This window comes from Octopus bimaculoides, chromosome 4 (assembly GCF_046866305.1).
Source record: "Octopus bimaculoides isolate indiv1 chromosome 4, ASM4686630v1, whole genome shotgun sequence".
In the NCBI taxonomy this organism is placed as follows: domain Eukaryota; kingdom Metazoa; phylum Mollusca; class Cephalopoda; order Octopoda; family Octopodidae; genus Octopus; species Octopus bimaculoides.
The window spans coordinates 89,016,390-89,033,304 of record NC_142931.1 but is presented as its reverse complement, the minus strand read 5'-3'; the positions used below and the strand labels follow the sequence as shown (position 1 = coordinate 89,033,304).

Sequence of the window (16,915 nt, the reverse complement as noted above, 5' to 3'; positions counted from 1 at the left end):
TCATATCAACAAACAAACTGTTTGCTGATCAGTGCTTATGTCTGCCAACCAATAAAACAAAAGAAAACAAAGCATTATTTGCATTGTGTACAGTGCAATCTGAAATGATGATTTGTATAATTATTCTTAATACATTCTGACAGATTCAATCACTAGTTGCTGTTGTGCACCATGCAAATAATGATTTTTAATATTATTTCTCTATTTATTATTTTTTTTCATTTATAAATAACCAAGTTATTAACAAATGTTTTGAATTAACTTATGTCATATGTTGTAATTTTATATTGCTACATTCTGTGTGTTACAGGGCCTTCAGCAGTGTCAAGTGAAGATTGTAAATTTGTACAACATATTTGAGATTGAAATGAACCAGAATTATTCTCATCCAATTGTAACTAAAATTCATCCAATCACTACAGAAATTCTCAACCAGTTGCAGACACATCTTGCTACTGTGTTAGAGGGAATATAGATATTTACGTCTGCACATGTTTTTATGCTTCATTATCATATCAACTCTTTCAGGTTGCTAAAATAAAGCACCAGCCAATACTGGGGATGAACTGGCTTTGTGCCTAAGTCAGAAACAATTATTAAAACTACTTGATGTAAATGGCTGTGCCCCTTCATTCAAAATTACTGTTATTGTACCTAAATTAGAAACAATAATAATAATAATAATGATAATAATATAAAAGACTGAGCTGACAGAATTGTTAGCACCCTGGGCAAAATGCTTAGAGGCATTTCATCCATCTTTACATTCTGAGTTCAAATTTCACTGAGGTTGACTTTGCCTTTCATCTTTTTGGGGTTGATAAATTAAGTACCAGTCAAGCGCTGGAGTCTATGTAATCGACTTGCCCCATCCCCAAAATTTCATGCCTTGTGTCTATAGTAGAGAGGATTATTATTATTATTATTATTATTATTGTGAGCTATCAGAATCATTAACAAGCCAGACAAAATGCTTACCAACATTTCTTCTGGCTTTACATCCTGAGTTCAAATTCTGGTGAGGTTGACTTGGTCTTCCATCCTTTGAAATCGATAAAATAAATATCAGTTGAGTACTAGGGTTGATGATATTAACTACCTCCTTCCCCACAAAATTTCAGGTCTTGGGCCTATAATAGATAAGATTATTATTATTAAGATGGTGAACTGGCAGAATTATTACCGTGCCAGACAAAATGCTTCACATTTCCTCTGGCTCTGTGCATTCTGAGTTCAAATGCTGCTGAAGTTAACTTTGCCACCCTTTTGGGGTCAATAAAATAAAATACTAGTCATGTACTGGGATTGCGTTAATCAATTTGCTTCTTCTCCTCACATCTCACATCTATTGTGCCTATAATAGAAAGACATTATTATTAGGAGAGTTCGCTTGAAGCATTGTGTATTGTTTGTAAAGAATAAAAAGTTTTGAATGGTACAACAATTCACTATAATACAAAAAATGGACTATATACCTGTTGTAATTTAGTTATCCATAGTCCGATGATATTTCAGAATACAATTCCTTCTTCAGATATTCTTAGATGGAGTCGCTGCTATAATCGGTTTTCCAACGGCTTTGTTGGAAAACCAATTATAGCAGTGACTTCATCTAAGAATATCTGAAGAAGGAATTGTATTCCGAAATATCATCGGACTATGGATAATTAAATTACAACAGGTATATAGTCCATTTTTTGTATTATAGTGCATTGTTGTACCATTCAAAAACATTTTATTCATTATTATTATTATTCATTTAATGTCCATTGTCCATGTTGGCATGGCTTGGACGGTTTAGTCAGAGCTGACAACCTGGGGAGCTGCACCAAACTGCAGTCTGATTTGGCATGGTTTCAGATTTACAGTCATTTGAATGTTGGACAAAATATTTTTGTGGCATTTAGTTACAGCACTTTACATTTCGTATTCAAATCCTATCAGGGTCAATTTTATGCTTCATCCTCCTGGTATTGATAAAGTACCACTCAAGTACTGGGGTTGTTATAATTGATTAACTTCTCCCTCCAAAATTTGTATCTTTGTTAGAAATGATTGTCATCATCATCAAGAGGATAGTAGATGACAGAATCATATCACTGAATAAAATATTTTGCAATATTAGTTATGCTTTTAAGATGGTGAACTGGCAGAACTGTTAGCAGGCTGAGCAAAATGCTTAGTGGCATTTCGTCTGTCTTGACGTTCTGGGTTCAAATTCCACCATGGTTGACTTTGCTGTTCATCCTTTCAGAGTTGGTAAAACAAATACTAGTTGAGCACTGGGGTTGATGTAACTGACTTAACCCGTCTCTGAAATTGTTGGCCTTACAATTTAAGCCTGTATTAGTTATGTATATAAGGCAGTGAGCTGGCAGAATTGTTAGCATACTGAGCAAAATGCTCAGTGACATTTCGTCCCTCTTTATGCTCTGGGTTCAAATTCCGTCAAGGTTGACTTTGCCTTTCATCCTTGCAGGATCAGTAAAACAAATACCAGTTGAGCACAGGGGTCAATGTAATTGACTTAACTCCTTGCCTGAAATTGCTGGCCTTGCACAAATATTTGAAATCAATGTTAGTTATGTCTGTTCTGAGTTCAAGTTCTGCTGAGATTATCTTTACCTTTCAATCTCCACCAGAGTGGTAAAATAGTACCTGTAAAATAGAAGTTAATTTAATCAGCAATTTCCTCCAACAAGTTTGCACCAATGTAAGAAATCATTGTTATTGTCATTATTTATTTTTGTTTTGCTGTTTTACATCCATTTTGAATGGGGTAGCATTTGTTGATGCAATTACTTTCACAGTGGATGCACCTTTTTTTTTTTTAACCACCATCTAACTAGCTACAGGGAATGGAATGATATTTGTTATATATCAGTTTGGTAAACTGGAGCTAGCAGTTATGTACTTTGATTTGGGGTCACAATACAATATTTGTCCCAGTAATATGTGACCTGCAGTCCAGCACCTTTATTTTCTTCCTGAAACAAATATATTGTCATGGTTTGTAATATTTTTGTGATATACGTAGTAAATACATGTATGAGTATATGGTTAGAAGTTTACTTCTCAACCATATGGTTTCAGGTTCAGTCCCACTGAGTGGTACCTCGGGTAAGTGTCTTCTACTACAGCCATGAGTCAGTTAAAGTCCTTGTGAATGGATTTGGTAGATGGAAACCGAAAGAAGCCCACCTTATAAATATGTGTGTGTATGTGTTTGTTATTATTTCTTTTCTTTGACATCATGTGATAGTTGTGGGGAAATACTACATTACTTGGAAGCAGGTGAAGGTTAGTGAAGGGTATCTACCTCAACAAATTCCATCTGACCCATGCAACATGGAAAAGTGGGCATTAAACGACAACAACGCTAAAACTATATTTTTAGATTCCTCAGAATATTTTGCTTGTTACTTTTGTGACCACTTCACACTGAGTATTGTTTGAATCAGTTCTAAAAGTGCTGAAGAAGTGTTGAGATATGCTGAGCAATTTTGGTGGCTTTCCATTCACTCTGTTATCCATTTTGTTTCAAATGGTGTTTAACTCTTGATACCAACACCTTGCTACTCTCCAGCTACAAAAATTGGTCTTTTAGTTGGGAACAACCTCTGTTACAGAAACCAATAATCAATTGGCTTTCCTTTGATGACACTCTTTACATTTTCCCATCTCCTTCATATTCACAAGATCCAAATCTAATTTGCTTCTCTGCTGTCTCACTGCCATCTGCTCCTTCTCTCCACCCCATACCTTTATCACTCTTTACTTCTTTCTAATCCTACATTCATGCCTGCACACTAAACATGTCATTTTGTTTTGATTGCTACTTGCCTCCTATTGCACTTTCCGCTGAAAAAAAAAAAAAAGAACTATGCATGGGACCCTGCTCACTTCTGTTTCACCATTTATCAACCATGATCAATCAATGACATGTAAAATATTTATCTGTACATTTATATTTTCCCTTCTTTATTTCAACAAAGTGTTTCTTTCTCAAAATATCCAAACCACATTTGTGTATTGCACTAACTTTGTACTTTTGTTTTATGGTTGGTGTTTTATCACAATTGTTCCCCCTTAGATTTTTCCTTTCTTGACACAGACCAACATGTAGACTCCTTGGAATCCAGATTGCCTTTGGTACTAGTGTGCCTGGTACTACATCTGTATCTCTGATATAGAATCCTGTTTTAAAGCTTTCATAAGTAAATCCAATGTAATTTTGTTTCAAGCACCATTTTTAATAAATGTTATTTTACTAAATCATTCTAAAGTTTTGATTGTTTTAAAAATTAACTGAAACACAGAATGGACTGTGTATTTTACAGTTACAGTTGCAAAAAGTTAAGAAGTTGTATGATTCTAGAAGACAGCAGTATATTACTCTCATTTTCCCCTTTTAAAGCTCATCATCATCATCATTATCATCATCATCATTTCACATCTGTTTTCCATGCTGGCATGAGTTTGATGGTTTGACCAGAGCTGGCAAGCCAGGGAGCTGCACCAGGTTCCAGTCTGATTTGGCATGGTTTCTATGTTAGGAAGGGCATCCAGTGATAGAAACTGTGCCTAGAGCTATATACTTAATGATAAACAAACAATAACTGAACTAATTGCAAACATATATGGTGGCAAATTGTAAAAAGCAATAATATATATGTTGGTTTAGTGAATTTTCTAATCCTGCATAAATTGCAGAAAAGTCGCTAGCACTGCTTTCTCTGTGATATAGGAATTTGTTAAAGAGATAAAGAATGATTGGACTCTCAGATCTAAAATATGCATGCATTTTACTTAAAAAGATTTTCAATGATTTGTTCCATATTTCTTGCCTAAATTAGTCCCTGTTCTCACTCAGTAACTGCTTCAATCTTTTAAATCTCTGAACATTTGATATTGAGGTTATGTTTTAGAGCTGTGATCAGCATTTTGTTGGATTTCAACTTGAAATGTCACTAACTGATAATGTATATATTACAAAATTATAAAAAGACTAGCTGAATCACTGCCCTGTGGGTGGTTGATTCAGCTAGTACATATCTAAACTCCTGTTCATAGTTTGAAAGTAAAAAGTGAAACTTACTATAATTTTCTTAAAGAATTTCCATATAGACGACGTTGTCAGTGTAGATTCCTTTCATATCCTTATACCCTGAGTCCAAAGCCACAGTCTTAATGTTTGGATTGTTGGTATCATCTCCCACCATGATCACAGCAACTTGTGATGCAGTCGGTGGATTATAGGTTCTCTAATGTAACCCAGCAGGAATAAGCCGTTTGTCATGACTTATAAATCACCGGTAGAACATTTTCCTGGTGCAGGGTATTCCTTAATTATATCAATAGCCTGTTTAAAATTTTGACATATGGATTGTGTAAATGCAGTGCTCTCTGTAAGTCTAGCAGGATGTTCTCATTAAGGTCATTGTCAGCTCCTCTGAATGACAACCTGTTTCTCATCTCATTTTCAGTGTCAACGAATTGTAGCTGTGTGTAGAATGGCTTCCTATTTACTGCTGGTAGGAGACTTCCTATGCAGTAGTACAACTTTCTTTGAATCTTGAAAGTAAGCATAAAAGTGCTATCGCCCTGTGGTCCAACTAGTGGATTATCCAGTTCCAGTGAAACCATAGCCAGTAAATTATTTTAGTCACTAATTTTGATCAGAAACCTTTGACCGCATAGATTAACATCATAGTACTTAGCTATTAATTCTGGGCACTAATTTTTCCTTTACCACAGCAGAGGGTAGTTTTCTCAGCATCCCAAAGGTAAGCTTTGCAGTCAGGGCATGTTCTCTTTATGTTGTTGAATTGCTGTAAACGAATTTAATCATAGAAATGTCGGAAATTTAGTATTTTTTAAGGTAATAATAAAATCAATCGAACCTTTTTTCATGCTGTTGAATGCGTAAAGTTTCTGAAATTTTCATACTTTTTTTACTTCTGCTATTTCAGGAATTCTATGCATGCGTAAAATATCAGACTACAGTACATTCAATAACATATTCATACACGCAACGACGTAAACAGGCATAACAGTAGCTCCGACGGCATGAAAATAGATCCAACAGATTTTATTAATATCTTAAAAAATATTAAATTTCCAACATTTTTATTGTCAAATTCGTTTAGAGCAATTCAATAACATAAAAATTGTACTTTAAGATAGTGTTTAGTGAGTATGGTGTATTTGTAATTTTCACCGAAGACTAACAGTATCTGAGGTTTTTTTTTTCGAAAATGACACCGATAGAAACATTTGAAAGAACGCAACCGGTTAAGAGCGAATGAAGTAAGAGGAGTAGTAAATGTGTGTGTGTGTTTGTATGAGAGAGTGAGTTCAATACGTAATATATATATGGAGAGAGAAGCATCAAAGTAACATCGAAGGAGACATGGAAAAGAGCGCAACCGATTAAGAGAGAATAAGTTAAGAGAAGCAGTAAATATGTGAGAGAGAATTATGAAATGTGACGTATGCAATTCTGTCAATTACAGCTCCTCACACTACAGCTCTCAGTAAGAGAAAGAGGTAGTAAGCATGATGAATAGGAGAGTCATTGAATAGTGAGAGAGGGAAAATTCGTTTTGTCGGATTTTACCATACTGGAACCGGACCGGTTAATTTTCGTGAATCCCATATAGATGTTGACATTCTCCCGGTACCCTCGGTTCCTCACGCCAAGTGTGGTCGAAATCGGTCCAGTGGTTGTGGAGTTTGGTAACAAAATTTTGACAAAGACACACATAAATAGCGCAATTATAGTATAGATGGTTTATATATATATATATAATGGCCTTTCTCTCTCTCTTTTACCACATCCATCTCTCTATCTGTCTGACTATCAGTCTATCTATCTATCTCTATCTCCCTGTCTATCTATCTATCTGCTTATACATCTTCCATTGTCTCCAAAGCCTCACCCCCAAAAAACAAAAAAACAAAACAATGTTTTGTTATAAACAAAACCCCCCAAAACACCTGTTTTTATATAAATAAGCAAGATCTCTGTATTTTCACAGAATTATAATTGACAAGTTCGAAAGACGAACGAAAGCGCTAATATATGTATAAAATAAATGAAAGTTATTCCAAAATTCTGACGACTTTTTTTTCAATATATATATATATATATATATATATATATATATATATATATATGTTGTACTTGGGGATGGTCATATTGCCAGTTTAGCAAAACAAATATATATATATATATATATACTAGCAGCTATCCCCGGTTTCACCCGGCCGGTTTGGATGATGTGGCTGTAAAACCTGTTCTGTGTAAGCATTCGACTTGTTTGGGCACGCTTACGTTAAAAAACAATTTTAGAATGACTTTTTCTCTCAAAACGCTAAAAATAACTGACCAACAACAACAAAAAAACCCCAACCAAATCAAAAAATAAACCCAAATACTAAGCGAACAAAGAAAAACCATCCCACTTCCATTGCACGTACACACACATTCACATACCCCTCCCCCTTTACATACATATACATTCACACTGAGTTGAAACGCTGATTTATTTTTTCAGCGTACAATTTTCATCATCCCACTACCAAGTATGACATCACTCCTTCCTTCCTTATTCATCTATCACCCCTTCCTTTCTCATTCATAAACACAGGAGTATTATTATAGTAGATTATCTCGGTAACCATGGGAGCTATGAAAAAATACAAAGCCCAGCATCACCACCGGATCATTCTATACATCTATGTAATTTTTCTCGCAATTCAACCCAGACGTTTGACCAAGAATCCCAAGACAAGAAAGAATCGCCCATGTCAAATTTATATGTATATGTATACACACACACACACATATATATACACACTAGCTGAGGTACCCGGTAATTCCCAGAAAAGCGGGGCTTATCCCTTGTCACATTCTCATAATTGTTTCACGAATCCAATAGTAACAATACTAAGTATGTAGGCCTTAAAACGGTTTTTGTGCATTTACAGAGAATACCGAACCGTCTTACAGAGGGTCTTGTTTTTAGGAAATCCCAATAAGTTATGAATTCCAAAATCGTGAAGTCAGGTAATAACATGCAAATTAGTTACCCAATAGTAACAATTCAAATAAAGTAGCCCTGGAAAGGGCTTTAATGCGTTCCCAGAGTATATAGAACTTCGGAGAAAATACCAATAAGATATGTATACCAAAATTGTGAAGCATGTTACGTAATAACAGGCAAATCGGATATGTGATAATAACAATTCAAAGTAACTCTGAAAAGGGATTTTGTGCATTCCCAGAGAATATAACCCTTAGGAGGGCTAATGTTGAAATAGATTTACAATGAATGTAGAAACAGACTGACATTTAATATTACAGTAGACATACAAATAAATTTGCATATAGATTTTAAAATAGAATAACAGATTATCAATACATTTACAACACAAATATTACAGTTAAATAATAAATTCCTGATGATTTGGTGAATCTTATTAAGTTTGCAGAGCTTCTTGATAAACAACATTTTTAGTCTTTCCTTGTGGGGTATAAATAAACAAATGATTAGGATTGTCGACTCTTGAGTATCCCACATAAAATTGGCTATGGGAGAAAACTGGTTCCGCAAGGTTCAGACCTACTACATCCAAGGACTGCCACTGTATCTTGTTAATGCTCATTGTAAAGCTCAGTTTCAACGGGAATTGCAGGTGCTTGTACTGGAAAGGCATATCCGAGGGAATAAGTGGAATTCTAGGAATGAATACAGGCTTTACCAGTCAAAATTGTTTTCAAAACTACTGGCATCATCTTTATTATAAGTAGTGTGCCATTGCAAAGCTTTAGTGAATCAAGGTTTCGAAGCAGCATCGCTAGTACCCCAATTTGAGGTGCAAGTTGTGCGGTGGGAGGCCGGGTGATGTTAGCCTATTCAAAAATTCAACTGGATAATTCACAGCTTAATCTATGTTGAGTACAGCATCAATGGAATTGTAAATGTGATGCTCATCTGGCAACTGTTCCAGATTGCAATGTTATTGAGAGATAAATGGCAATTTCTGTCTGCTTGTGTAGTTGGTTGTTACATAGAGTACATTGTTACAAAACATTAACGCATCTATCATTATAAATTAAGGTGTTCTTATATGTAAACAGGGTGTGACCTTTGTGATGACAGTGCATTTATCTAAAAGCAGAACAGTTCTTCATGCAGCGCTTGTTAATTGGCTGAAGTGACATAAAAGGCATCGTCATTCATGGTATATTCGTGAGTAAGTCACTAACCGAAATAAATGGATCTATTGTTGAGGAAAATACTATTTACTTGTTTAAGGGTTATTCTGGGTAAAGTGTGAAAATAACCCTAACAGTTCAAATACTAAGAAATAAACATACTCAACTTGATTTATACCAATTAAAATGTAATATTTTGAAAAAATGTTGTACGCTTACCATAGAAACAGGACGTTAAAGGTAAAATTTGCAAATAAGTTGTGGCATTGATATCTCCGTAACCTCTGGTCAAATTTTACTCAAATTTGTTTTAAATGAAAGATCTTAGGTAGGTCTATGAAATGTCATTAAATTTATATATTGACTTAGGACAGAATTGATAGTAAAATCACTGACCTTGTCTGACAAACTTCTTGTAAGAAAGTCCATGTAATGTAGGACGCACACGTATTTATACAGAGCAACTACTGGCAACTGCTCACTCTAATGATATTACTTCTCTAATAAATGGAGGGAGAAATGACCAGTGGGCAAAAGAGAGTAATAAAGAAAAGTGAATGAGTTTCCCCTTGGCCGTTAAAGGCAAATACATAGGTTATATCTGGACCCCTCCTAGGAGCCCTAGCCGTCCAATTATAGATTTTTATTAAACTGTAATGAGCCTAGTAACAAACTGGATGTGAGGTTTAACATGTATGCAAAGTTTCATGAAGATTCGTTAACGGGTGTAGACAACAACTTGATACAAACAAGCAGCCAACCAAACAAATTGCCGTTTATATATATATATATATATATATATATATATATATATATATGTATATATACACACCATTTTTTATGATTTTGTAATATATACTGTGGTTTGAATGCACGTAAATAAAGTTGTTCTTACCTCAACTTAGAATCGGGTACCGCTGTCAGATTAGTCAATTCTTCACCCGTGTTGTCACGACCTTTCTATCTCCACGACTGGCGTCTGTCACTGCTAGCATCCCAAGGATAAACAAAACGCAGAGGTAAACTTTTCTTCTCACTTGCCGGCGTGACGTCATCTCTCATCGCTTTCAGTCTTCCTTCCACCATGTCCCCTGATCTAAAGATCATTGGTCTCCTGTTCTGTCTCGTAATCGTCCATCCACCTGGGGGGCACCTTCCCCTTCCTCTTCGTCATCGAAAGAGCTAATCACCCTTCGAATATTCAGGACGTGACGTGACATTCCATCTACTGATACATTATTCAGAATACTGATCCTGGTCACCTTTTCTTTTTCCCACTGCGTTGTGCACTGAGTATTCGAGGGCTCCACCTACACTTTGTCTCCAACTTGCACAGATGTATTCCCTTCTACCTCTTGCTGCTGCGGCACCACGCTCGGGTGTCTCCATTGGTACCGGAATATAGCCCTGTGCAAGACCGACTCTTCGGTTTGCCCTACCCTGGGTGACATGTTGTACCAGAAGACTGCCTCCATAGGGGAGATTCGTTCCCTCTCAGCCATGGCTTTAAACATACGGTGGTTCCACTCCATAATCCTATTTCCATCTGGCATGTATGCAGCGCTGAAGAAACTTCTTGTGCTCCATCTTCTAAGCATCTTTCTCGGTTGCTCTGAGCGAAAAACGGTTGTTATCAATCAATAGCTCATCTACAGGCTACCTTTCCAAGAACACTGCATTCAGCATTTCTGAAACCCAGTCGAGTCAGGCAGTACGTTCTTCCCTGTACCCCACCAGTTGTTACTCACACAGCTTCTCTGACACATGGAGCTGCAGATAGGCCGATTTGAGGTATTCGCTTCCACTCACGAAGGGTTTCTCTATACACGCCCGCTACCTCGCCACCTATATGACAGGACACATTCGTTTAGTTCCCTGAAGTCTAGCACCAGTCGAACCTTATCTTTTGTTGTTTGAACCACAGCCATCAACGGCAGCAGACCGCCCGTCGTTTCTTCTCTCTATGGCATAAGAATGCTCTCCTCTATCCATCTGTTCACTTCTGTCTCGAACTCAAACTTGGCTTCTCCTTTCTGGGTATGCTCGTAGCAGCTCATTCTGTTTCTCAGTACGGGAGGTTCTCCTTTCAAGAAATACTCCATTGACTATCTTTTGCCGTCGAACTCAGCACGGAAGTCCTCGTCTTCAAAGGAAAACCTTCTCTGGGCCAGTAATTCATCACTCTTACAGTCTTCTTCCTCAGCTTCACACTCATGCAGGCAGCACATCGGTCACCAAACTCTGCTCCTGCCCCGCCAACTGTCACGCCTCCCAATCATGTGATCACGTCCATTCCGACCACTACGACGACGCCGTCCTCCACCTCATCAACTACAATCGCCTGCAACCTCAACACGCCACCAATCAGATTTAAGTAGCCTTTTTATTTTAAAAGCAAAATATATTTATCTTAGCTTCAATGATAGAAGAAAGCATGAAGAATTTCATAGTTTTGGTTCCATGCAACAAAAATTTGTATAATAAAAATTGTGAGGTAAAATATCATGAAAAAATATATAAGTAAGGCAAAAAATTGGATTTAAGTACAATTAACTTTTTTATTTTAAAAACAAACTATATTTTAATTAAGCTTAAATGATAGAGCTCAATTCAAGGAATTTCATGGTATCAATCTCATGCAATGAAGTTTTAAAAGAAAAAAGTTGTGAGTGTTTGTTTCTCAAATTTGAGGGCGATAATATAGTTCTATACTTTTTTTATGAATATAGTTCTATAAGGGGACTTTTAATATATGTCACTGAGGTAAGGAAAAAAATCATCAACGGCACCGCTAATTGACACATTTGACACATTATTAATTAACATAATAGCATAGACTGGTAAAAACAAGGATTACATGGAAAAATGCGAGCAAGAGAAATAATTTTCTTAAGATTATAAACCTGGAAAATTACAGGACAAGTTATTACATTTGGAAAAATTCAGGACAAGTTATTACATCTGGTAAAGTACAATACAAGAACATTTTTACTTAAAATATTGCAGGTAAAGATAAAATTTGAATATTAAAAATTATTTGATTTTAATTTACAAAGTAACATTATAATTGAAAAAGGTACCATCATTTTGTTAAAATATTGACACACTAGAATACTTAAAAAATGAGAGCCAGAAGTACCAATATAGCTAAAGTTATATGCAAAGTAGAATAGTATATATCGTGGGCAAATTCTTTATGTAAAAAACAGGCATTAGGTCAAGACTAAAAATGTGAACACTTGGCAATAACTGAAGCAAATTTTACTGTGAATTTGTTGTTATAGGTAGATTTTATTGTAATATATGACTAAGTTTTGTTTTATTGTATTTATTGTACTAACTAATTATGTACTATTATTGTTTTTTATAACCTATTTTCAAATTTCTAGGAAAATTAGGTCCCGAAAATTCGGTCCCAATAAATTTGGTCCCAGACAATTTTTCAAATCGGTATCCGGTCATTTTGCCCATTATGGAATCCGTTCGCCCACAGGTCATTTCACTCACAGGATAACAAATATTTTCAATTTTAAGAAACCCTAATATGGCTGCAAAATATTTTAAAAGTGAGAAAAACAAAGACAAATTGATTGATGAACTTAATTATGTTTACGACTTTCATAAGTTTAGTTCCGATGAAACAAGGAAACTGGCGCTGTGATATTCGCAATACATGTGCTCGTGTTCATACAGAGAATAAACCAGGTGAACCTATAATTATTTCAACAATCAATAATCATGATCACGAACCGGCACTGAATGCAGTGGAAGCACGATTCGCCATTTCAGCATTAAGAAAAAAGTTGCAAGATGGAGTTGAAACAAGTACTCGAGTGCTCATTTCAGAAACTACAAATAATAGAAGTTTTACACACTGGCGCAATAAAGCTTTTGGTGCTCCTTCGTTGCCTCTCCATCGAACTGGATTTCAAGTGCTTGATTCTTTTAAATACTTGGAAGGCAGTGATTTGTTTCTGCAATGCGACACAGGCAGTAATAATGAAAAGAGGATTTTAATTTTTGCCTCTGACAAAGGTCTTCAACAACTGGAAAACATTTCATTTTTAGGAATGGACGGCATATTCAAATCATCACCAAGTGCATGGTATCAGCTTCTCACCATTCCTGCTATCATAAACGGTAGATCTTATCCTCGACCTTTCATTCTACTACCGGACAAAACACTAGCAACATATGACAAGACTTTTCTTGAAAAAAAAAAAAAAACTGTGGCTCAATATTAAACCTCGTCAAGTATTGATTGACTTTGAACGTGCAAATCCTAACAGTTGTGATCATAACTTTAATGGAAGCATCAGCGCAGGTTGTTTATTTCATTTTTGCCTGACAGTTTATAGGAAATTATGCCAACTCGGATATAAAGTTCAATATAGTACTGATGGTTTTTATTTTGCCACTAAAATAAAAATGTTCTGCGCTACCGGAAGAAGTAATTGATACGTATGAAGATCTCTGTGAGGACGAATCAATTCCAACAGATTCTATAAGCTATTTCAAGTTGACATACATTGGACCAAAGAGAGGAAGACGTAGCAGAGGAGAAGAGCCCTTGTATCCAGTTAATTTTTGGAATGTTTATAGTCGAGTAATTCAGGAATTGCCTCGGACAAACTATGTTCTTGAGGGGTTTCACTCAGCATTGCGTATATCAATAACAAGCAAGCACCCAAACATCTGGAAGCTTATTGATGCTCTTCGAAAAGAATAATCACTTTTACAGACCAAAATAATTCATGTTCAAAGAGGAGATAATCCAGAGAAAAAGAGAAAATACCTGTCAATAGATACGCGGATAAAAAAAACCTTGTGCAGTCTTATGATAATAATGATAAATTAACTTTCCTAAAGGCAATTGCTCATTCATTAAATTCTTTGGTTTAAGTTTCAGGGACAAAATGTTCTCAGACCTATTTTCGTAATCCCTTTGTTTAATATGTTTGATAAAAGGAAATATTGTTTTTGATGGTTTAAACAGGAGTTACCCTGATTTTTCTGCTGGTTTATACATGTGATTTTTATATTTTTGTTGTGGAGTCGCAATGGCCCAGTGGTTAGGTCAGCGGACTCGCGGTCATGGGATCGCGGTTTCGATTCCCAGACCGGACGTTGTGAGTGTTTATTGCGCGAAAACATCTAATCACCACGAGGCTCCGGCAGGGGGTGGTGGTGAACCCTGCTGTACTCTTTCACCACAACTTTCTTCATGTTTCTGCTGGACCTGTATTGCAAAGGGCCGGCTTTGTCACGTTGAATCTCCTCGAGAACTACGTTAAGGGTACACATGTCGGTGGAGTGCTCATCCCCTTGCACGTTATATTCACGAGCAGGCTGTTCCATTGATCGGATCACCTGGAACCCTCGCCGTCGTAACCGACGGAGTACCATGTATATATTTTTATTAATAAAATTATTATTCTATTTTGTTTTCTATTTATACTGATTAATTAAATCAATGTTCACATGGGAAGTCTATTAATAACGTCTGGGATCAATATTTTCCGGGACCGAATTTTCTCGGACCCAATTTTTCTAATTTCTTGTGTCTGACAAGAGGTAATATTATATATAAATATATATATAATGAATATATTTTTTACTGTTTTATACATTGTTTTATTTATTTTTTCAATAAAATTACTCATCTATTTAGTTATGTATTATTTTTTATTTGTTTAATTAATCTTTTCATGGGTAGTTTACTAATAATTTCTGGGACCAAATTTTCCGGGACTGAAATTTCTGGGACCAAATTTTCCGGGACTGAAATTTCTGGTCACAAAAGTTAGGGAAGCTCTAAAGTTTTCGAGTGGAGTGATGAAACGTCGGCATGATGCTAGGGTTAGTGAGATAAACTTTATGGAAGGAGATGAAGTGTGACTATATTATCCCCCAGCGGAAGCTGCAGAGTCTATGGGAAGGACCCTATACTGTGATGAATCGCCTGTCCGACATGACGTACCAGATTCGAGGAGGCTAGAGGTCTCGTCCAAAAATTATGCATGTGAAACGCCAGTAGAAGTACTATGGGCCTGGCCAGCTCAGCTGGAACCTCTTTGGGAGGTTAGACATATCTATTGACGAAGTTACTAGGGAAGACTAAGGAGAAGAAGTGCAAGAGCAAGAGAGTTACCGTAAGGACTGAAGTTATAAATGTATATTTTTGTCGGGCCGACGACAAAGGTCTAGGGAGGATGTAGTGTTAAGAAGGAGAAATAACGTTAATGATCACGTGACTGATACGAAGCATGCTGCACGTTTTTTTTTTCTGTGCTTCTTTGTCGTGAGGTGGACGATTTGAACAGGTGAAGGAACGCGCAGTGTCAGTTGGCAACGTAAAGAACGCGTGGTGTCAGTTGGCAACATATACAAAACAGCGTAGTGTGAAGTTGGCAACGAAGACAGTCGGTGTAAAGATGCGATGTAACCAGTCGAAGTGAACCCGGGCGACGAAAAACCACATTACACAAAACATCCAGGCGGGTCCGACTACTTCAAATCTAAGCAAGTTGGCTTGCTGTTTCCTAGCTTGCTGACTTGACTGTTGGAGTCGTGTTCGTGTCAGGAGGTCGCAATAGTTTTAGGCATTAAATAAATTTAAAAACATTTCAAGTTATTTTGGTAACTGAATTTAAGCTTTGTTGAAATGCATATCTAATTTTTAAATTTTAATGTTATACGTTGCTTAACTATCACGTTGTAAATAATAAACAGTTTAATACATTTCAAATATTAAAGACCAATAAATAGTTTAACATCCAAATACAAGTGAAAAGTTTAATTATTCAAATAAACGGATCTAGTTCAAAACGGGGGCACCAGTTTTCAAAAGACTTTCAAACTTCGTATACTTATCTATTTTGTGTTATAGAACAGAAAAATTTTTTGTATTCGAAGTTATTTCATGTAAAAAATTGTCTTATTTCGATAATTTCAACCAATCACTGACAAGTATTCAGCTGTTTATAGTTACTCCTTTGGCAGTTTAAGCGGTGTAAAGCGTATTTAATCTCCATTACTTCTGACATTTTGCAGAGAGGCAACACACGTGTGTTCGTTTTCCTTCGTTTTATTTTTAATATAATTTCGTTAACATCTGCCTGAACTGTATGTGTACAACATTTGCTTTTTTCATTTTCTTTCACGCGTGTTTATTTCGTTAACATCTGCCTGAACTGTATGAAAGGTTTATTAGCTACTGCCTAACCCTAACCCTAACCCTAACCCTAACCCTACTGCCAATATGCTTCAGCCATTTTTTGACAAGGAAATAATAATTTTATCACCGCCAGAATCGTTTGAGGATCGTTTGTTTACGTAGTCAGCACTTACTGTATTCTGCTGAATGGACGTCAGTCATTGGTTGAAATTACAGAAATACGACAACTTTAACATGAAATAAGTTGCAATATAATAATTTTTCTTAAGAAGACTAAGAGAAAAAGATGTTTTATATGACACATTCTACCAGTGTCCCAAGTTTCAAAGTGTTTCGTTAAGAAAATACTGGTGCCCCCGTTTTGAACTAGATCCAAATAAACTGGCAACGACACTTGCTGATTGTTACATTTGAATGACGCAATCAACTGAGAAGTTTTTGTGGTTTTCACCACTTCACACTTCACTATACTTTCTAAACAAGCAAGTTTCGTGTAATTTTGCAGAAAAACGACC

At 36.0% G+C, this 16,915-nt stretch overlaps 1 protein-coding gene and 1 long non-coding RNA gene across 4 annotated transcripts in view; one reads left to right on the top strand and one right to left on the bottom strand.

Moving 5' to 3' along the window:
• LOC106879797 (recQ-mediated genome instability protein 1) overlaps nt 1–4,278 on the top strand; it is a 53,853-nt gene extending 49,575 nt beyond the window's left edge. For all 3 annotated transcript variants that reach the window (XM_014929501.3, XM_014929503.3, XM_089350952.1), the window contains exon 16: nt 311–4,278. In XM_014929501.3, coding sequence (XP_014784987.1) covers nt 311–475 — 165 coding nt within the window. In that variant the 3' untranslated portion in view covers nt 476–4,278. The remainder of the gene's footprint in view (nt 1–310) is intronic.
• Nucleotides 197–6,511, bottom strand: LOC128247606 (uncharacterized). Its single transcript, XR_008263971.2, has 2 exons — nt 5,099–6,511; nt 197–1,130 (listed from the first exon to the last, which is right to left on the bottom strand). It is a non-coding gene; the product is annotated as an uncharacterized LOC128247606 (long non-coding RNA).
• Nucleotides 6,512–16,915: the final 10,404 nt, after the last annotated feature.